The sequence below is a fragment of the Cervus canadensis genome, chromosome 8 (assembly GCF_019320065.1).
Source record: "Cervus canadensis isolate Bull #8, Minnesota chromosome 8, ASM1932006v1, whole genome shotgun sequence".
NCBI classification, from domain to species: domain Eukaryota; kingdom Metazoa; phylum Chordata; class Mammalia; order Artiodactyla; family Cervidae; genus Cervus; species Cervus canadensis.
This window is the reverse complement of record NC_057393.1, coordinates 16,874,604-16,896,608: the sequence shown is the minus strand read 5'-3', so window position 1 is coordinate 16,896,608 and position 22,005 is coordinate 16,874,604. Positions and strand designations below refer to the sequence as shown.

At 39.5% G+C, this 22,005-nt stretch overlaps 1 protein-coding gene across 3 annotated transcripts in view; it reads left to right on the top strand.

The window, feature by feature from the left end:
• TDRD1 (tudor domain containing 1) overlaps positions 1 to 22,005 on the top strand; it is a 51,060-nt gene that overhangs the window by 16,578 nt on the left and 12,477 nt on the right. For all 3 annotated transcript variants that reach the window (XM_043475808.1, XM_043475807.1, XM_043475809.1), the window contains exons 4-20: positions 152 to 296; positions 2,068 to 2,173; positions 2,683 to 2,746; positions 3,573 to 3,677; positions 3,908 to 4,090; positions 4,589 to 4,732; positions 5,497 to 5,668; positions 6,986 to 7,072; positions 8,617 to 8,784; positions 8,911 to 9,018; positions 10,042 to 10,212; positions 12,524 to 12,766; positions 13,119 to 13,259; positions 14,555 to 14,665; positions 15,413 to 15,583; positions 17,413 to 17,688; positions 21,061 to 21,180. In XM_043475808.1, the coding sequence (XP_043331743.1) occupies positions 152 to 296; positions 2,068 to 2,173; positions 2,683 to 2,746; positions 3,573 to 3,677; positions 3,908 to 4,090; positions 4,589 to 4,732; positions 5,497 to 5,668; positions 6,986 to 7,072; positions 8,617 to 8,784; positions 8,911 to 9,018; positions 10,042 to 10,212; positions 12,524 to 12,766; positions 13,119 to 13,259; positions 14,555 to 14,665; positions 15,413 to 15,583; positions 17,413 to 17,688; positions 21,061 to 21,180 (2,515 nt within the window). The remainder of the gene's footprint in view (positions 1 to 151; positions 297 to 2,067; positions 2,174 to 2,682; positions 2,747 to 3,572; positions 3,678 to 3,907; positions 4,091 to 4,588; positions 4,733 to 5,496; positions 5,669 to 6,985; positions 7,073 to 8,616; positions 8,785 to 8,910; positions 9,019 to 10,041; positions 10,213 to 12,523; positions 12,767 to 13,118; positions 13,260 to 14,554; positions 14,666 to 15,412; positions 15,584 to 17,412; positions 17,689 to 21,060; positions 21,181 to 22,005) is intronic.

The window sequence follows — 22,005 nt, the reverse complement described above, 5'->3', positions numbered from 1 at the left end:
AAGGTGTTCAGTTGTAATTAATGGTAGGAGTAAGGAAAAGCACATCTACTTAATCTTCTCAGAAGTGAAATCCCAAATCTATATTTAACAAATAAAAGAAAACAGAATATTCTTACCAAGTTTTAATACTGCTCTTCTCTTTTCTTCATAGAAGCCTAGCAATCATGTGCCTCCTGCAAAGTCAAAGAGAGTACACAAGTTGGTTGAGAATTCCTTGTCCATAAATAATCCAGCACTCTTCAACTCCTTAGGACCTCCTCTTCGATCAACAACTTGCCATCGTTGCGGTCTGTTTGGTAAACATATTGCTCTCAGATGCCTGTTGAATTGGGCTTCCCTGATAGCTCAGTTGGTAAAGAATCTGCCCGCAATGCGGGAGACCTGGGTTTGATCCCTGAGTTGGAAAGATCCCTTGGAGAAGGGAAAGGCTACCCACTCCGGGAGACCTGGATTTGATCCCTGGGTTGGGAAGATCCCTTGGAGAAGGGAAAGGCTACCCACTCCGGGAGACCTGGATTTGATCCCTGGGTTGGGAAGATCCCTTGGAAAAGGGAAAGGCTACCCACTCCGGTATTGCTTGTTGAATTTTTCCTTTTCACATTTGAAAAATATTTTTATGTAAAACCTAAACAGATGAGTGTATATACTTCATATGCCCATTTCTGAGCTTCAGCAGCTGCCAACATTGTACCATTCTTGTACATCCATATCTTCCCACTCTTACTGCTGCTTTGCTTGATTATTTTTATACTTTTTTTTGAGATATCCAATAGAATATAATATGCACTGAAGTGCACAAACTGATAGCCCTGTCAAAATGAAGATTTCCATTTCTGCAGAAAGTTCTCTCCTGTCCCTTCCCAGTCATATACCTTCCCCACCTGAGGCAACCACTGTGGTGTGTTGACCGTCAGTTAATTTTTCCAGTTACAGAATTTCTCGTAAATGGAATCATACAGTATGGACTCTGTGTGTGTGAAGCTTTTTCCGTTTAGAGAATATTCCTGAGTTGAATCCATGTTGTCGCATGTACAGTTAATTTGTTTGTTTGTTGCTGAGTAGTATTTCACTGTGTGATACCACAGTTTGTGTATCTGTTCTGTTGAACATTTTGCTTGTGTCCAGCTTTGGGCTATTATGAATATAGCTCTCCCCGTTTTTGCATAAATCTTTGTGTGGACATAGGTTCTCGTTTCTTCTGGGTACAGACCTAGGGAGTGGGATTGCTGAGTCAAAGCCAGATGTAGGCTTCACTTTATAAGAAAGAGTCAAACCATTTTCCAAAGAGTTGTCCCATTTTGCATTCCCTCTGTTGTTGAGTTCTGATTGCTCCACCTCTTGTGTCAACATCTGGTGTTTCCAGTCCTTTTAATTTTAGCTCTTCTTGTGGGTGTGTGTGGTGGTATCTCTCTGTGGTTTTAATTTTCATTTCCCCTCAGGTCAGTGATCTCGAGCAGTTTTCCTGTGCTTACTGTCTGCTTGGATGTTAGCCCCCTTTTTCCTATTTCTTTTAGAGCAGAGGCATTCGCGGTCAGCCTAGGTTTGTGGTTTTGTTTTTTTGTGGTTTTTGTTTTGTTTTTTAGTAACTTGTTTTCCTCCGTCTGGATACCGACAGCATTTTTTCTTTCCAGTTCATTTCAGAAACTTCCTGGGTTTTTCTAGGTGTGGTTGTCCCATTGGTTTTTGCTCTGTGCCTTCTTAAGAGCACAAGATGAACCCCATCAGACTCTGCTTGTGCACTGTCTGATCCCACCCCCCCAGATTTTCTGTCCCCTTTGATTGTTCCTTTTCCAGCACGTGTTCTGGGTTCTACTTTAGCAAAGTCAGTGGTGTTTCCAGTCTGTCCTCCTGGTTTTCATCTCGGCACTCCCCTTTTTCTGCAGTTCAAGAGAGCTTTAAACGTTCAGTCTTAACCCGGAATCATGAACAGCATGATCCTCTTCACATAGTCTCCTCGATAGGCTTGATAGAGTGGCGTTTGATATGTCTGGTCTTTGAATCTGTCTTGCTCTTGGTGACAGATATTTGCAATAACACACTGGCGGTGTCACGGGCTGTCTTCTATAGGGTCGCTGAGGTGCTCACAGTGCAAGCAGACGTACTACTGCTCCAACATATGCCAGAGAAGGGACTGGGCAGCCCACAAAATCGTGTGCAAACCTGTCCAGCAAAAGTAAGTGTGAGTCTTAAACATTTCGTTAGAGGATATTTTAAAATATGGGGTTTTTTTTTTTTTTTTTTTGGTAGTATAGGATCAAATCAGGTAAGCAGGCAGAAGTATGTAAATGTTGCTCCTTGTTACTTTTTTTACTGAAGTATAACAAAACGTACAAATCTGAAGTGAACAGCTAGATAAATTTTGATCCTCAGAACTCTGTTTTAGGTAACATAGGGATTATTTCCATTTTGCAGATAGGAACACTGAGGCTTGGAGAATGGGATTGTCTCCCTTTGATTAGGCGGCTTTTGGCAAAAGCACACCTTTTGTGTGCATAGAGCAGACCATTGCATAGCCAGCATGGGTAGTATTACCTTGTTACTACTGTGATTCTCTCTGGAAGAGGCTGTTTTGCTCTTTCTGGGTTTTGTGGAGAATTTAACATAGCTGCGGCCCCTACCACAATTATGTTACCATTAATTAGTTCTGTGCCATATATTTTATAATTGGTTGCTTTATTTCAGTTTCCACAAACTTGAAGATTATAAATCACCTTTTGAAACAAAGAACATGGAAGTGAAAGATGAGGTATGATATATTTATACTCTTTCTTTGCCCTAAGAGCAAGTTTTTAATGATGCCCATTATTTCAAAATAAGAGGACTGAAGCTAAATAAAATATTTATGACTTATTTCTCCATTTCACCAGTGTTCTTTTTTTTTTTTTCTGTTAAATAAATCTACACCCTAGTGATCTTCAGTGACTGTAAGGGGTCTACAAGAATTGTTTATGCCCAGCTGTTTTTTTTTTTTTTTTCCCTAAAAAGGACTTGAGATGCTGTGTCTGGCTGTAGGCGGATGGCTGAGAGTCCTTTGTTTTTTTAGTCCCTGTGTGCATGGCTCTCTAGCTTTGTGTGCTGGATTCTGATAGGGCCCTGTTATCTAAAGGAACATTTTTTTCCTGTTAATATCTTTCTTCCATGTAGGTAAGTATGTGAAGTAAATCATTTGTAATCTGGAAAGTATCACTGAATCCAATCCATATAGATAAATTTTAGTCTTCTCTAGCTGGTCCTGGCTTCTACTTTCAAAAAGAAAACCCATCCCTATAAAAATGTTAACAAGGGAAAACTTAAAACACTGCCTCCTCCCCCTTCCCCCCCCCTCCCCTTTTTTAAAATAAACTCAACATTGTTATCACCATCATGGCCTGATTCTTGGGGGATCCCAGTACTGTGTACTCTGCCTGTGGGCAGTTTTGTTTTAATGACTCTTGAAGATGTGTGTTATTTCTCTATGCTTTTTTTCAAACCTGAGCTGTTTTGACCTTGATTCTAGCAAATACTGGCCATAGTTTTTAAAAGGGTGCTTGTAAAGTAACTCACTAACGTGTTTTGTTTTGTTTTCAAACCAGAGTGACTGTCCTCTCACAGTTACTAAAGAAAGAGCTATTTGTGCTGATAAAATAATGTTTTCTGATTTGAGAAGCCTGCAACTCAGGAAGACCATGGAAATAAAGGTATTTGCTGTTTAATTTCCACAGACAAGAGATCCAAAGCACTACAGATTTTTTTTCCCTTGTTTCCCGTGTTTAATTTGAATTTATAAGATAGCTCCAAAATAGTACTGAAATTGATACAAATTGCAGAAACTATCTCTAACACTTTTTGTATCTTGTTACAGAGCTTTATAGAATTAACATTTGCTGTATTTCTCAGCAAATTACTGCAACTTTTTTGTCTTTGAAAGGGTACAGTTACTGAATTCAAACACCCAGGTGACTTCTATGTGCAGTTATATTCTTCGGAAGTTTTAGAATACATGAACCAACTCTCTGCGAGCTTAAAGGAAACTTATGCAAATAAGGCACACGAAGAAGATTATGTTCCTGTGAAGGGGGAAATTTGTGTGGCCAAGTACACTGTTGATCAGGTAACCCCTAATGAAATGAATTATTAAATAAGACATTTTAATTTATTTTGGTTCTGTCAGCTCATCACCAGAGCTCTTAATGATGCGTTAGATGGCTTGAGGCGAGGTTCTGGTCACACCGCCGTTTCCCTTCCTCAATCAGAAGTCCAGGTCTGTTTGCTCACTTCCTTGATGCCCCAGGCCTCTCCAGCTCTACACGTAGGCTCCTCAGTTGCTGGGTGGGTAGGAGGGATTACGAGTCCTAGAGCTTGTGTTTACTTGTGTAGCCAAGTCTGCTGGACTAGGATAGCCTGGGGATTGTGCAGGTTAAAAGCATCTAAAATGGACAGATTGGGGGAATTCTGAGCTAGATTCTTAGGAAGTTAACTTGTTAATGGAGCATCTCAGAACAAAACAGTAACCTTTCCTTAGCAAGTTCTGTAGATTGATTGAGAGTTTTTAAAGCTAAGGTTGTGAAATGCTGTTTTGAAGCAGAACACTGTCATATTTCACTTTCAGACCTGGAACAGAGTAATAATTCAAGACGTTGATCTGCTGCAGAAGGTGGCACAAGTCTTATATATTGATTATGGAAATGAAGAAATAATCCCAGTAAACAGAATTCACCAACTAAACAGGAAAATTGACTTGTTTCCGCCTTGTGTGAGTCTCTTTTACTTTCTGAATTCCTACTAGTGTCCCAAAAAAGATGTTTTTAATGTTTTGATAAACACAGTATTTGCATGTTCTTTTACCATGGTTATTCTGAAAAAGTACCAATTGATATGTCTTTTACTATGTAGAGAAATAGTAATGGACTTTCTTGGCTCCACTTTATTAGGCCTTACTTAAAGTACTGCCACAGACTTCCCTGGTGGCTCAGACGGTAAAACGTATGCCTACAATGCGGGAGACCCGGGTTCGATCCCTCGGTCGGGAAGATCCCCTGGAGAAGGAAATGGCAGCCCACTCCAGTACTCTTGCCTGGAAAATCCCATGGACAGAGGGTCCTGGTAGGCTACAGTTCATGGGGTCGCAAAGAGTCGGACACGACTGAGCGACTTCACTTTCACTCACAGGTGAGGAACTTGGCATTTTTAGGGACACTTTATCAGTCTACTCTTTAGAAATAATCATTTTTATATTTATTACATTATTTGAAAGTGACTGGAATTTATGTGTAATTGAGGGACAATTACTGTCTTTTCATGGATTTCTCAAGCTTCAAGACCCAAAAGGTAAAATGTTGTGGATAGACTATCAAGAGGGACAAATAGTTTTTCATAGAATTGTTTATCAGGTTAGTACTTGAAGATTTTTGATAAATCTTCAGCATGAAATACATTGTTCTTAAAAAAATCTTCACATAATTAGAAAAAAGTCATTTTCAAATACTAATCTCTAGTACCTTGTATAAAATCTTTCAGGCCATAAGATGCTTTGTGGCCAGTGTTATCCCAGCAGAGGGGAATTGGAGCAATGATTGTATCAAAACTATTAAATCGCTGTTAATGGAGCAGTACTGCTCTTTAAAGATAGTGGACATCTTAAAAGAGGAAGGGGTTACCTTTGCTGTGGATGTTATGATGACAAGTTCAGGTAAGATCTGAGGATGTTATGATGACAAGTTCAGGTAAGATCTGAGTCTTTCTTTTTTTTTTTTTTTTTTGACTCTTTCTTTTTAAGTGGAGCACTTAATGTTACTCAGAGAAGAAATAGAAACATGAAGTGAGACCAAGTAAGCCCTGGTCTGGAGTCATTTAGATTGTGATGGAAATTACAGCCTTGGCTCTGCTGTTGCAGTTGGCAGTTTGTCAGAGACAAAGCATGAGTTTATAGAATTGAGTGTATTAAGAGCTAGATCTAGATGTAGTATGGAGACACTGTATTATCTTTTTTATACAACTATTATAATATTTATTCCTAATTTCTACTCATTTACTGGGAAAATTCAGGAATTTCTCTCTGAATTTGACCATCCTCACCATCAGTGCTTTTTCTTTGAACAGCCTTCACAGAACTGGATTTGGTTAGCATTATTGTTGTTTAATCGCTAAGTCATGTCTGACTCTTCTGCGACCCCATGGACCGTAGCCCACCAGGCTCCTCTGCTGGGTCAGGGAAGATCTCCTAGAGAAGGAAGTGGCAACCCACTCCAGTATTCTTGCCTGGAAAATCCCAGGGACTGAGGAGCCTGGCGGGCTATAGTCCATAGGGTCACAAAGAATCTGCCATGACTTGGTAACTAAACAACAACAAGAATTTAAGTTGTAGAAATGGAAGCAGTTTCAGATCCTGTTCTTCCTTTATGGCTTTGTACATATTTTAAAAGTGACTTTTTATATTCCCTTTATGTGCTTTTAAGTGCCTCTTGATTTCCAAAGTATTATTACTCTTCTACTGTTTTAAGACCCATGGTTGGTTGGTTTTTGGTAGAAAATTCAGTTCACCTTTTTGTGAAATTAAGTATAAAATCTGTATGTTTTGTTTCTTTGCTGTGTGTGTTTCATGTTACGACTTGAGCTTTTGGATACTGTTGATATTTCTCAGCCATACTTTAAATCTGAGATGCAGTAGTCTTATGTCTTAAATTTATTTTTTTCTTGTAAATGGTGATTATTCTAAGCATGCCAGTGAGGTGGTAGCTAAATCTTTGATGTTAGTCATAATTTCTAAGTGAAATATTTTTATTAAATTTTTTGTCAAGTAACGATTGGGTTTTTGCCTCAATTTTTAAAGCTGAGCATTAATAAACTATGTTTTTCAACTAGAAGCTGAACTAGGAAAAAGTTGGCCAGTGTGCGAATACTTATAATCTCCAAATCATGTGACTAGGATGCATTTGTTTTGTGTTTATTCTCTTCCTCTAATACTTGGTGCATCTAAATGAAAATATGTTTTCTGAATCACTTTTAGGAAAATTCTTAGACCACGTACTTATAGAAATGGGATATGGTGTGAAACCTAAGGGACAGAATTCTAAGAAGCAAAGTACAGATTCAGGTGAGTATACAGATTAATACTGAGCGGTATAGTGATTTTAGTTATTGAAGAATATATTCTCTACTAAATGAAAAAGGCACAACTATCACACTATCAGATTTAATAGAAATGATAACCATTCTGTAAACTTTATAGAAGGCAAATGATAATTTTGAATTTAGTAGTGTATTATTTCCTTATTTCTAATCAGCCTTCCCTCATGTTTTCCTTCCTCTCTTACCAGCTAATTCTCCATTTGATAATTACCAGAGATTACGAAATACCAAACATCACGACACTTTTGAGTTGAGGGATTTTTAGCTAACATTTCCGTACTTTGATTTGTTTTTCCTCCTTCCTTCTCGTTCTGGCAGCAATAAATAGGGCTATAGCATTCTCTTCTGGTAGGGCTGTATTTCTTTTTAAATTTTCCACTTATTTAATTGTGTAATTTTCATTTAATCTAATAGGAAAACCAACAAGTTTTGCTGTCAGCATTTTATTTTCTCTTTGCCTAGCCTTAATTTATTGCTTTTTGTAGTCTGCTTTCTCCTTTTTTTTTTTTGCTCTTTTTCCAATTACTTTACATGTAGATGCACTTATTTTCTATTTCTCATTCTCTCAGAGATGATTGCCAGATTAATGATGCTGTGATGGGACACAGCCTGTCACAGAGAAACTTTAGTCCTTCTTAAATCTACTTTATCTCTCAGCTCCCATCTCTTATCCTGTATAATTGGTTGTTAGATCTTTATTAGTTCTTCTTCCTGAATAGCATTTGTATATCTCTTTATTTTTGCTTTCTTTTTTAAAAATCTTTTTTTTTTTCCTCCTGCCATTTTTCTGGCTCAGGAGTCCTCATCATTCATGGATCATTGCAACAGCCTCCCAATTTATCTCTTGTCTCCTGTCTGTATTTTTATAGTATTGCCTATATGAATCCCGGAAACATAAATCTTGGTGTGACAGCCCTGCTAAAAAGCTGTCAGTTTTTTGCCATCTGGAGGCGAAAACCCGATACTTCATGGTCTGAAAGTAGTCACAGTTGAAACCATAAATGATGGTGGTGTCTTAGGGAGAGTGTAAAGTGAGGGAAATGAACCTGGGCTTAACAATACCAAGGGAGAAGCTGTGATGGGAGAGGAGGAAAGAGAACGTGGAGAATGTTGCCAGAATAACAGAAGAGTCGGTCTTCTGAGCAGGAGTCATCAGCAGTAACAGATGCTGCCAAGGGGTCCAGGGGAGGGAACAAAAGCCGCCCAGCAGAATCCCTGTAGGCAGTGCAGGCCCAGAGGGAAGGGGGTTGTCAGATGACTGCTCGCAGAAGCACGGGGTGTGTACTGGGGCCCTGGGGAGGGCACCTGACCACATTTGGAGGGAAGCCTCTCGCAGGAACGTCATACTGAGCAGGAAAGACTCAAGTTGTTGGGAGATCTGGGAGTATGTTCTGGAAAAAGGACCAGCATGTAGTGAGGCCTAGAGGTGTGAAAGAGCACGGGGCGGCCTGAAAAACCGGGAAATGGGATTAACGAAACCAGAATGGCTTACCTCTGTTTTCTGATAAGGTGATCTTGAAGATGTCAGAACAATGACCGCTGAAAACAAAATTGTCGTGGACAGAAGTGACCTCATCCCCAAAGTGTTGACTCTGAATGTAGGGGATGAGTTTTGTGGTGTGGTCGCCCACGTCCAGACTCCAGAAGACTTCTTTTGTCAACAGCTACAAAGTGGGCGTAAGTAAATCTTGATCAGTGCTGTCAGTGTAACATACTCCATCTGTCAAGAGACTCCACCTGCAGATGTGCAGGTAACATGGAGACTTGCACTTCTGTGGTTTAAGATGTGGTCTCTGTCTCCAGGTAAGCTTGCTGAGCTTCAGAGGTCGCTCAGCGAGTACTGCAGCCAAGTACCTCCGCGCTCGAATTTCTATCCCACCATTGGTGACATCTGCTGTGCTCAGTTCTCCGGTAAGGAGAAGGGAGTGGTGGTTTCTACTTACAGTTAGGTACCAACAAGTGAAAGTTTTGAGGGCAGGAGGAGAAAGGGATGACAGAGGATGAGACGGTTGGATGGCATCACTGACTCGATGCATTTGAGCAAGCTCCGCAGAGTTGGTAATGGACAGGGAAGCCTGGCGTGCTTCAGTCCATGGGGTCGCAGAGAGTCGGACGCGACGGGAGCGACGAAACTGAACTGAACCAACAAATGAAACAGAGTCTTGGGTTTGCATTAGATGGCTGCATTTGAAGTTTGTCCTGCACCAATTATGTTTTAAAATATATCCAATTAAGGAGAATCAAAGTGCATGAGGGAGGAAGCCTGTGAACAGGCTTTGAGGGTGTGGTGGTGCAGGAGGTTTTTATCTTATCAACTCTTTAGTTTAGGAGACTGATACAGATACTTGTTTATGTCATTTGGGAATGCGGAACTGCCCAGGGTCGTGTCTTGGCCAGTTTTCTTTAGACCAGGAAGAGGGTTTGGAGGTTCAGCCTCTGTAGCTCCTCAGATGATGACCCTGTGATGACCGGGTTCAGTCATCTGCTGAAGGGCAGTCCGGTGGCCCTCCCGAAAGGGGAGATACAAGCGGGCCTGCAGTAAATCTGTGGCTTGGTTGATGGAGTCTGGTTGACTCATACTGTCAGGTATTCTATAATTGATCAAGACTTCATGGATTCACCCACATGACCAGGACATCTTCCCAGTCCTAATGAGTTAACTGTCTACTAGGGAGCCAAAGCATGGAAGTAAATAGCGACAGCAGCATGCAACTAGCGTGGCCTGGTAAGGGCTGAATAAAAGTGACATTTTAGGAGTTGAAAGCTTCTGATAGGCAAAAGTAGCAGTGTTGAATAAGCATACATTGTTCAGCAAAGCTTGATGTTACATGAAAAGAGAGTCTACCTTAAATGACCACCTAAATTGAGGAGGGAAGGTTTTTGTTTATATCTACATCAGAAAAAACATTTCCAATGAGTCTCTTCCGTTTTCAGAGGATGACCAGTGGTACCGTGCCTCTGTTCTGGCTTATGCTTCTGAGGAATCTGTGCTGGTCGGATATGTGGACTATGGAAACTTTGAGATCCTTAGCTTGACAAGACTTTGCCCCATAACTCCCAAGTTGCTGGAATTGCCAATGCAAGCTATAAAGTGTGTGCTGGCAGGTATGTAATTTTTATGGTTCTCATATTCTTAAAATACTGAAATCTAAAGTAAGAGCATTGGAATTGAAATTAAACTAGTGATCAAGGAATATGTTTAGATACAACTTACCTTAATGCAAAAATAATCTTCATAAACCTTTGGGAAATACAGGTGACTCTTGTGCTGTCTCTGCTGTGCTTAGTTGCTCAGTCGTGTCCGACTCTTTGGGACCTGATGGACTGTAGGCCACCAGGCTCCTCTGTCCATGGGATTCTCCAGGCAAGAATATTGCAGTGGGTTGCCATGCCCTCCTCCAGGGGATCTTCCCAACCCAGGGACTGAACCCAGGTCTCCCGCATTGCAGGTGGATTCTTTACCATCTGAACCACCAGGGAAGCCCTTGCTATCTATAATAAAATAAAATTGAATATACCTGTGTTTATGAAATTGATTATTCTTTCCTTATTTATAGATCTTGCATTTTAATATAATCACCACAGTCTGTTAGTTGCGTGTATTAGGGGAAAACCTGCTTTTAAATTCTACTGTTCATGGAAGTTTTCGGGTCAGAATACTGGAGTAGGTTGCCATTTCCTTCTCTGGGGATCTTCTTGACCCAGGGATCTCAGGCGGTAAAGAATCTGCCTGTAATATGGGAAACTTGGGTTCGATCCCTGGGTTAGGAATATTTCTCTGGAGAAGGAAATGGCAACCCACTCCACTGTTCTTGCCTGAGGAATTCCACGGACAGAGGGGCCTGGTGGGCCACAGTCTGTAGGGTGGTAAAGAGTTGGACGTGACTGAGCGACTTTTGCTTTCGCTGCTTTTAAAAACAATAAGAACATGAATGATTGTATGCTTAGAAACTACTGTACATGTAATGTGTCCCTCTAGGAGCAGGAGCTTCTTTCCAACTTAAAAGATTGGCTTCTACAACTTTGATTCAAAGTACCATAATTTAATTAGTATCTGCTTATCAGAAGGATATTTCCAAGTTTTTGCTACTAGCAGTGTTCTCTTAACTACATTTCACAACTTACCCAAGATGGTTTTGTTAGGAAAAGGTACAGGCTGCTACGTATAAATTAAATAAGCTGTATGGATACATAGTACAGGACAGAAAATGTAGCCAGTATTTTATAACTTTGAGTGGAGTATAAAAATACTGAATTACTGTGTTGTACACCTGAAATTAATGCAATACTGTAAATCAAATATACCTAAATTTAAAAATTAATTTTTTAGGTTAAAGCGTCTGCCTGCAATGCGGGAGACTTGGGTTCGATCCCTGGGTCGGGAAGATCCCCTGGAGAAGGAAATGGCAACCCACTCCAGTATTCTTGCCTGGAGAATCCCATGGACAGAGGAGCCTGGTGGGCTACAGTCCACGGTATCGCAAAGAGTCGGACACAACTGAGTGACTTCACTTTCTTTCTTTCTTTCCTTGGGATAGGTTCTAAAATATAGTCATATTGCAGAATGCCTCCTTAGGTGGAATGGAGGTGTCGGAGGTCTACTGCTTTTCGTGTCTGTGTACCTGTTTTGATAGTTCTCTGGAAAAGGTGGAACTGCTGTACACACCTGCCAAAAATGTAGGAGGGAGTCAGCTCCTTCACTCAAATAGATACTTCTGTGTTATTTCATCTTGGCCAATTTTGATAAACTAAAACATTTTAGTCTTGTTTCATTACAAGTGAGATCGGAGGTTTTCTCGTAAGTTACTTGGCTCTTAGTTTTATGAAATGACTATGCACAATGTCAGGGTTGTTGATTCTGTGGCCCTTTCAGTAGATACTACAGATGTTTCGTACATCATCAGTGTTAGTGACTGGGGTTTCTTCCTGGATTGTTCTATACTTTTGTTTATGATTTTCTTAACCTTATTGAGCTATAATTTATATACCATAAAAGTCACTGTTTCAGGTGTATAATTCAATGATTTTTAGTAAATTTATCAAGTTGCACCACCATCTCCATAACCCAGTTTTGGAACGTTTCCATCACCCCCACTGAGATCTCTTATGCCCATTTGCAGTTAATCCTAGCTTCCCAGGCAACCACTAAGCTACTTTCTGTCTTCTAGGTTTGCTTCTTTGGACATTTCATATCGATGGATTTATGACGGTTTGTTTACATAGAAACATAGAAGTTTTTTATAGACTTTGTAATTTTTTTTCATTTTCATGTCTAGAAAATCCTTCTCTAATGAATTTTTTGGTTCCAGTGTTTGTCATAGATTCCTTACAGTTAACTTTGTGGAAATTAGGAGCTAGATTTCTGGATGGTAGCGATAAGAAGTATTTGAACATTCTTTTAAAAATTCTTTGTTAGGAGTAAAGCCATCATTAGGAATTTGGACTCCAGAAGCTGTCTGTCTGATGAAGAAAATTGTACAGAACAAAATGGTCACAGTGAACGTGGTGGACAAGTTGGAAACCAGTTCCCTGGTGGAACTTATAGATCGGTCTGTGACGCCCCACATCAGTGTCACCAAAGCGCTCCTCAATGCAGGCTTTGCCGTGGAGGACAAGGGGCTAGTGACAGATAAGCCCAGTGACGTGAAAGAAGCCAGTGGTAAGTAAATGGTCCACCAGGTAATGTCCATGTTGGAGTTCAGATGGCTCTGTGAATGTGTGGGTTCTCGTACTTTTAAAAAGAATTGATGTTGAGTACGTTTTGTCTTTTTAAATCAACTATTCATCCAGAGACTGTGTTTGGGTCACTGGCAGCTGAAGATTGATCAGAAATGTGACTTTGAAATTTGAAATTCAGTGAGATAGTAATGGTTAATTCTGAGATTAATTAACTTTCCTGTAAAGTCACTAAGAAAGTCATTGGAAGTTCTGTTCTTCGAAAACTGGTTCTTCCTGCCTTTGACCCACCACTCTGGCCATTTGTTTAGCAAAATGTCCATTTATTTTCACAGTTCCCTTGAGTATAGAAGCAAAAGTCAATCCACTGGAGTGGACATGGGTTGAACTTGCTGTTGATCAAACAGTAGATGTTGTGGTCTGTGTGATTGATAGTCCTGGAGAATTTTACTGCCATGTGCTTAAAGGGGATGATGGTAAGTTGACTCTTACCTACTTATGTTACATCGTCATAGATAATAAATCAAGAAAAGTTTGTGGTTGGGTGATGATACTGTTCCCTCTTCAGTAAGGGCCAAGTGGGTATTTGTATTTCCAAGAAAGATAAGAATCCTGGAGTGAGTTGCCATTCCCTTCTCCAGGGGATTTTCCCGACCCAGGGATTGAACCTGGATCTCCTGCATTGCAGGCAGACTGTTTACCATCTGAACTACCAGGGAAGCCCCCTGGCTATACTTGGTTGCCTGTTATTCTGTTGTAAGCCATGATTTCTGTTTTCAATAGTGTCTCTTTTTAAACCAATTTAGGTTTCACAGAATGTCTCCTAAATTTATTTTTGAAAAAACTGAATTGTTGACTTCATACTTTAAGTATAACGTACACATAGAGAAGTGCACAGATAAGAGTGATGTGTGTGCTTGGGCCCTGGAGAGGGTGCCCTTGAGGTCACACAGGCCACTTCCCTCCTCAGTGTATGCAAGTGCCCTCTCCCACACCATTTCCAACAGTGTGTCCTTACATTTTCTTACTTCGACTAATCTGAAAGGTGACAGTTCTAACTTGATGCAGTTTAATTTCCATTTCTGTGAATGGGTCTTTGCCACATGTTTAAAAGATATTTTCCTTTTACTTTGTATAGTGTTCAGATGGCTTTTTAAAGTTCTCCATGGCCCGTCTTTCTAAGCACATCTCTGGTGTTTTTCTTCAGTGGCTCACCTTTCCACTCTCCTCTGCCAGACCACTCCCACCGAGTGTTTTTGGCTGCTTAATTTGGTCCTGTGCCTCAGAGCCGTTTCTTTTTCTGGAATGCCCTCTCCTTTCAGATTTCTCTATGAGACCTTTAGTGCACAGAGCCCACCTCTCTGAATTTCCTTCGCAGACACTGTCTGCACCACCCACTTAGTGGTGGTTCGTATATACTCCTTCAGGATAGCTTGTATGTGACTTCCTTTCTGTGCAGGCTTGTCCGCCGTTTCCCGGTATACACGCAAAAGCCCATGCTGTAGCCTACTGACAATGATGCCATCATTGTGGCTCCCTGCCCGGTAAATTGTTGGTATGGGGTTTACCGAGAATATTAACTGTTAACTAAATAATGACTGACTTGCCCAAGTTCTTAATAAGGAAAAGGGAAAGGCATTTGGCGTACTTTATAATTGTCTGGCGATGTACCTGGATTTTTATCATCAAAACACTTTCCAGCTTTAAAGGAAAGTCTGCTACTCAGCATGTTTTAAAAATGTTAAATGCCGTATGTATGTTGTGCTTTCAGCCCTAAAGGAGCTCAATGATTTGAACAACTTACTAGCAGAATATTGCCAGCAGAAGTTGCCTAATGATTTTAAGGCAGAAATAGGGCAACCTTGTTGTGCTTGCTTTGTAGGTAAGTTGCAGTTGGCACAGTCTTGACTATATTAGAATCTTTTATTTCTTGACATCCAAACCTCATTTTTAGTGTGTATTTTCTTCCTGTTGTTTAGGCAGATATTTTTCATAATCAAAATTATATGAATGCTTAAGATCTTGTGTTTTCTCCCTTCTCTCTCTGTAACAAGGAGCCTCCAAATGATACTTTCTTACTTAACTTTGTCAAGCGCTTTTCTTTGCAGAATTTCTGATAGTAGTGAAAGGGAGACCTGTTCACTGCAGATTCATTGTTTTTTCTGGTTACCCTTTGCATGTTTATCTTGAAAATGTATTTGATGAAATCCCTTAATTTCATTGCATGCTTTTCTGTTTATTTTTTATATTTTTTACCAAGTAACAGGTAAAACAGTCTCATTAGCAATAAGAGAATTATGTCCTCCAGTTTGACAAATATGTTCAAGCTTATTAAGTCTTTTCTTAATATTCTGCTTACTAAAAAAAATATATTCTTACTGGTTAGGTTATGAATGAAATCTTTATAGTAGATGTAGAAGTGTGATGCTATAAAAACTTTGGAGATAATTCTAAGAATGAATTTTGAGAATTCTTCTAGAGATTTCTGAATTAAAAGCTAAAGGTACCATCTGGAAAAAGAACAAATTTATTAGCTACTTTAGACAAAGGATGGTCTTTTTCAAAATAAAAATTTCAAATCTCAATAGAAGGGAAATACTCCATGTTATAAACTTTGTATTAAATCTAGGTGACGGTAATTGGTACCGTGCTTTGGTCAAGGAAATCTTACCAAGTGGAAACTTTAAAGTACATTTTGTAGATTATGGAAACATTGAAGAAGTCACTGCAGATGAACTTCAAATGATCCCATCCAAGTTTTTAAAACTTCCATTTCAAGGGATACAGTGCTGGTTAGTAGGTATGATGCAAAATGAGAAATTTTGTCAATTGTCTTCTAATACTTAGATTACAAAAAGTTCTCTGTTAATATATCTCTAATTTTAATATTTTGTGTAAGCTATTTTGTTTCAAAGAGCCTCAAGTATTTCAGCCTTTTGTTTTAGCAATTTTGCTTCTAATAATGCATCCTCCCAAAACAGTCTTATGAGTTCGCCAAGTTCACCTACATGGAAATTCATTACACTACTGTTAATCGTGGCAAAACAATCTAAATAGCCAGAAATAGAGCCTTGGTTAAATGAGGATCCGTATAGTGGGTAGTGAAAGTGTTAGGTACTCAGTCATGTCTGATTCTTTGTGACCCCATGAACTGTAGCCTGCCAGGCTCCTCTGTCCTTGGAATTCTCCAGACAAAAATACAGGAGTAGGTCTCCATTCCCTTCTCCAGGGGATCTTCCCAACCCAGGGATCAAACCCAGGTCTCCTGCATTGCAGGCAGATGCTTTACCATCTGAGTCGCCAGGGAAGCCCATAGTGGGTAGTGGTGATGTCTATTTCATAAGGATGTTGTGAGGATTGTTGAGTGAATGTTTAGACCGGGGCCTGGCACTCAGAAAGTTCCATTAATTGTTTGTTCTTATTACACATTCATTAAAATGTTAAATATGTGTTGTTGACATGAAGAGCAGTTCATGAATTAAGTGAAGGAAGCCAGTTATAAAAGAGATGCAGGGTGGTATTGTGATTAAGAGAACAGATTAGCACCACCTCTGCTGCCTGCTAGCCGTGAGATCTTAGGTAAACTGGTTAAGCTCTGTGCTTCCTTTCTCTCATCTGGAGAACTATTGTACCTTCCTCAAAAAGACATTAAGAATAAAAGAGATATAAAGTAAAAAGCACTGAATACCGCCTAATGTAATTTTTTAACTATAAAATTTTTATAATTTTATATTATTTTTATAAGTTTTTTAGTATTACAAAATTTCTTTATAAAAGAATCATGAATGTGTATGCATGTGAGTATTTCCACATGCATGTAAAGATTATGGAAGGTTGCATACAAAAACGTTAATAGTAGTCATGTATGGAAGCATTAGATGCTTTTTATTTTTCCTTTCGCCTGTCTGGTTTCTTTTTACTTATTTTACACTGAGTATGATTTGGATTATTATTTTTCAATTACCATGTTTTATGTCAGTGCTTCTTAAAGTGTGATCCCCTCCCACCCTACAACCAGTGAGTAGTATCAGTATGAGAACTTGTTAAAAGCACAAATTCTCAGTCCCCACCCAAGACCTGCTACTAAATTGGAAACTCTAGGGTGGGGCCCCCAAATCTGTGTTCACCAGCCCTCTAGGTAATTCAAATACACAGCCACATTTGAGAATCACTTAGAAAATTTAGGGTGTAAGTCAAAGTTATCCTAGAAAAATAATTTTTGGTTTCAAATTTAAGATGACATTTTAAAATTATCATTGGAAAATTATGTGAAAGTATGTTTTGTTTAAATCAGAATGATTGGTACTGATGATTGTGTATATAACAATGATGGCTTCTAGAAACAGTAATTCTGTTTTTGCCTGTTGGGAAGAATGCCAGGTGAAGATAAGTTAGGGAGGAAAGTCATGACAGACCCTGAGTCTCCTAAAACCCCAGTAGTGTTTTTGCAGATGCATTATCTGCAACACAGGCACAGAGGATGTAGATGTATAATTGACTATTGAGAAGAGATATTAAAAACCACTGACCTGAAAGGTAAACTTGGCAAGGGGAGTCCTGGATGTTATTGAGGCAGAAAATGTGGCTTTGGGGCACAGAATTCTTGTTAATGCTGTTCTTATTTGTTAGGTATACAGCCTAGAAACAAACACTGGAGTAAAGAAGCCATAGCAAGATTTCAGACGTGTGTTGCCAGGATAAAACTCCAAGCCCAAGTGGTTGAAATCACTGAAAACGGAGTGGGGATTGAACTCACTGATCTTTCCACTTCTTATCCCAGAGTCATTAGCGATATTCTGATTGATGAACACCTGGTTTTAAAAGCTGGTTCACCACATATAGACTTAGTGAAAACCAGACCTGTTGATAAGCATGACCTTCAGATTGATACCCTGGGGCTTCAAGGTAACATTTTTAAACTGTTATTTAAATTTGTGTTCTCCTTTGCTATTATAGGCTATGAAAATTGTGCTATTTCAAGTGACAGAATTTTCCTGTAGAAATACCGTTTGTGGAAAGAGATTAGTAATAGATAATTAAAATCAGTTTAATGTTTATTGAATTCAACATCACGGTAATCAGTTTAATGTTTATTCATTCAATATCATGGTAGTCCAGCTCTATGCCCCAACCAGTAATGATGAAGAAGCCGAAGTTGAACGGTCTATGAAGACCTACAAGACCTTCTAGAACTAACACCAAAAAAAGATGTCCTTTTCATTATAGGGGACTGGAATGCAAAAGTAGGAAGTCAGGAAACACCTGGAGTAACAGGCAAATTTGGCGTTGGAGTACAGAATGAAACAGGACAAAGTCTAACAGAGTTTTGCCAAGAGAACGCACTGGTCATAGTAAACACCCTCTTCTGAGAACACAAGAGAGGACTCTACACATGACATCACCAGAGGGTCAACACCGAAATCAGACTGATTATATTCTTTGCAGACAAAGATGGAGAAGCTCCATACAGTCAGCAAAAACGAGACTAGGAGCTGACTGTGGCTCAGATCATGAACAATTTATTGCCAAATTCAGACTTAAATTGAAGAAAGTAGGGAAAACCACTAGACCATTCAGGTATGACCTAAATCAAATCCCTTACAGTGGATGTGAGAAGTAGATTCAAGGGATTAGATTTGATAGAGCGCCTAATGAACTATGGACGGAGATTCGTGACATTGTATAGGAGACAGAGATCAAGACCATCCCCAAGAAAAAGAAATGCAAAAAACCAAAATGGCTATCTGAGGAGGCCTTACAAATAGCTGTGAAAAGAAGAGAAGCAAAAAGCAAAGGAGAAAAGGAAATAAATACCCGTTTGAATGCAGAGTTCCAGATAACAGCAAGGAGAGATAAGAAAGCCTTTCTCTGTGATCAATGCAAAGAAATGGAGGAAAATAAAAGAATGGGAAAGACTAAGAGATCTCGTCAAGAAAATTAAGAGATACCAAGGGAACATTTCATGCAAAGATGGGCTCAATAAAGGACAGAAATGGTATGGACCTAACAGAAGCAGGAGACATTAAGAAGAGGTGGCCAAAAAACACAGAACTATACAGAAAAGATCTTCATGACCCAGATAACCACGATGGTGTGATCACTCACCTAGAGCCAAACATCCTGGAGTGTGAAGTCAAGTGGGCCTTAGGAAGCGTCACTATGAGCAAAGCTAGTGGAGGTGATGAAATTCCAGTTGCTGCTGCTGCTGCTGCCGCTAAGTCACCTCAGTCGTGTCCGACTCTGTGCGACTCCACAGACGGCAGCCCACCAGGCTCCCCCATCCCTGGGATTCTCCAGGCAAGAACACCGGAGTGGGTTGCCATTTCCTTCTCCAGTGCATGAAAGTGAAAAGTGAAAGTGAAGTCACTCAGTCGTGTCTGACTCTTTGCGACCCCATGGACTGCAGCCCACCAGGCTCCTCCATCCATGGGATTTTCCAGGCAAGAGTACTGGAGTGGGGTGCCATTGCCTTCTCTGAATTCCAGTTGAGGTATTCTAAATCCTGAAAGACGATGCTGTGAAAGTGCTGCATTCATTATACCAGCAAATTTGGAAAACTCAGCAGTGACCACAGGACTGGAAAAGGTCAATTTTCATACCAGTCCCAAAGAAAGGCAATGCCAAAGAATGTTCAGACTACCTCACAATTGGACTCATCTCACATGCTAGCAAAGTAATGCTCAAAATTCTCCAAGCGAGGCTTCAACAGTACGTTAACTGTGAACTTCCAGATGTTCAAGCTGGTTTTAGAAAAGGCAGAGGAACCAGAGGTCAAATTGCCAACGTCTGTTGGATTATGGAAAAATCAAGAGAGTTCCAGGAAAACATCTACTTCTGCTTTATTGACTATGCCAAAGTCTTTGACAGTGTGGATCACCACAAACTGTGGAAAATTCTGAAAGAGATGGGAATACCAGACCACCTGACTTGCCTCTTGAGAAATCTGTATGTAGGTCAGGAAGCAACAGTTAGAGCTGGACATGGAACAACAGACTGGTTCCAAATAGAGAAAGGAGTACGTCAAGGCTGTATATTATCACCCTGCTTATTTAACTTATATGCAAGGTACATCATGAGAAATGCTGGGCTGGATGAAGCACAAGCTGGAATCAAGATTGCCGGGAGAAATATCAATAACCTCAGATATGCAGATGACACCACCCTTATGGCAGAAAGAAGCGAAGAAGAACTAAAGAGCCTCTTGATATGAAAGAGCAGAGTGAAAAAGTTGGCTTAAAACTCAGCATTCAGAAAACTGAGATCATGGCATCTGGTCCTATCACTTCATGGCAAATGGATGGGGAAACAGTAGAAACAGTGACATACTTTATTTTGGGGGGCTCCAAAGTCACTGCAGATGGTGACTGCAGTCATGAAATTAAAAGATGCTTGCTCCTTGGAAGAATAGTTATGACCAACCTAGACAGCATATTAAAAGCAGAGACATTATTCTGCCAACAAAGGTCTGTCTAGTCAAAGCTATGGTTTTTCTAGTAGTCATGTATGGATGTGACAGTTGGACTATAAAGAAAGCTGAGCACCAAAGAATTGATGCTTTTAAACTGTGGTGTTGGAGAGGACTCTTGAGAGTCCCTTGGACTGCAAGGAGATCCAACAAGTCCATCCTAAAGGAAATCAGCCCTGAATATTCATTGGAAGGACTGATGTTGAAGCTGAAACTCCAATACTTTGGCCACTTGATACGAAGAACTGACTCATTTGAAAAGACCCTGATCCTGGGAAAGATTGAAGGTGGAAGGAGAAGGGGACGACAGAGGGTTATGTTAGATGGCATGGTTATGGTTAGATGGCATCACCGACTCAATGGACATGAGTTTGAGTAAACTCTGTTAGTTGGTGATGGACAGGGAGGCCTGGCATGCTGCAGTCCATGGGATCGCAAAGAGACGGACGCAACTGAACTGAACTGAATGTTTGTTGAAACAGGGTTTTATTGAACACTATACTCATTTTTAATGTAGTTACTTGTCAGGTAAACAAACATACATCATACAGTTATGTATCCCTTAAAGTTTGAGTAAATGTTAATAATTAAATGTACTATAGAAATAAAAATAGACTATATGAGTGTCATAGTTTAAGGATTCTTGTTATATAGGTTGAGCTTTTTTGTAATGCACACCAAAGTCCCTCATATTAAACAAACTCTTTTGTGAAAATACAGATTTTCATTTTGGGACTTTGGGAGTGTTGATATTCAGTAGAATACTAAGTTTTATCTGTTTCATGAGAGGACTGTATTTCATGTATTTTCAGCCATCTCTTCAGCTAATCAGTGGAGTACAATAGAGTTGCCAGTTAATAAAACTGTACAAGCATGCATTTTAGAAATCGCAAATCCAAACTTGTTTTATGCTCTACCAAATGAAATGGCAGGTAAGAAATAAAAGTTTGAGACACATTTATGCTAGTCTTTTAATTGTAGAATGAACTTACCTGAACTCCTTAGGAAGCGACGGGGAGAAGTGATGGTTTCCTTTCCACTCAGTGTTTTAATTGATCATAATAATATGTAAGGAAAATTTGATTTTAAAAACAGATGTGAACATGCCCTGCATTCAGTCTCTACTCTGCCTGGTCTCGATCATCTGCAGCTTTTTATAACAAGGCAGTGTCCTTGATTGCTGTATAATTTATTGTTTAAAAGTAGGTACTGTCTGTATGGAATTATACTTACTAACTTAACCTTCTACGAGCATTAAGAGAATTTCAACCGAATTCTGTTTTAGATATGTTGAAAGAGTACTTTGAAATCACTCTTTGAATTCACTCAGTGTTACTGAGTCCTAGGAACTTAGAGAACTGTTTGACAGTGCTTCTAATTGTGAAGAAGAGTAGCATATAAATGTTGACTTTAATTTTCCTTTTTTGTTTCATGAAAGATTACAATTCAGTCATCTCATCAGTGTATTTGAGTTTATTCTTATAGTTCAGAAGCTGAGTTAGTACAATACAAGTTGGCTATTCAGAAGAATTTGCAGATACTTAAAAATGAACCTTTTTTTTTTTTAAGTGATCAACCCAAGAATTGTGGTGATACCAATAACTGCTCTTAAATTTATTCTCCGTTTTAGGAACAATCATCTTTAAACTGTATAGTAGGAAGCATGGGCTCAGGGTTATTCCATCCTGGCAGCTACATGCGGTGTGATGAATTGGAAGTACTTTGTTTCATTTTATTACCTATAACACACTGACAAG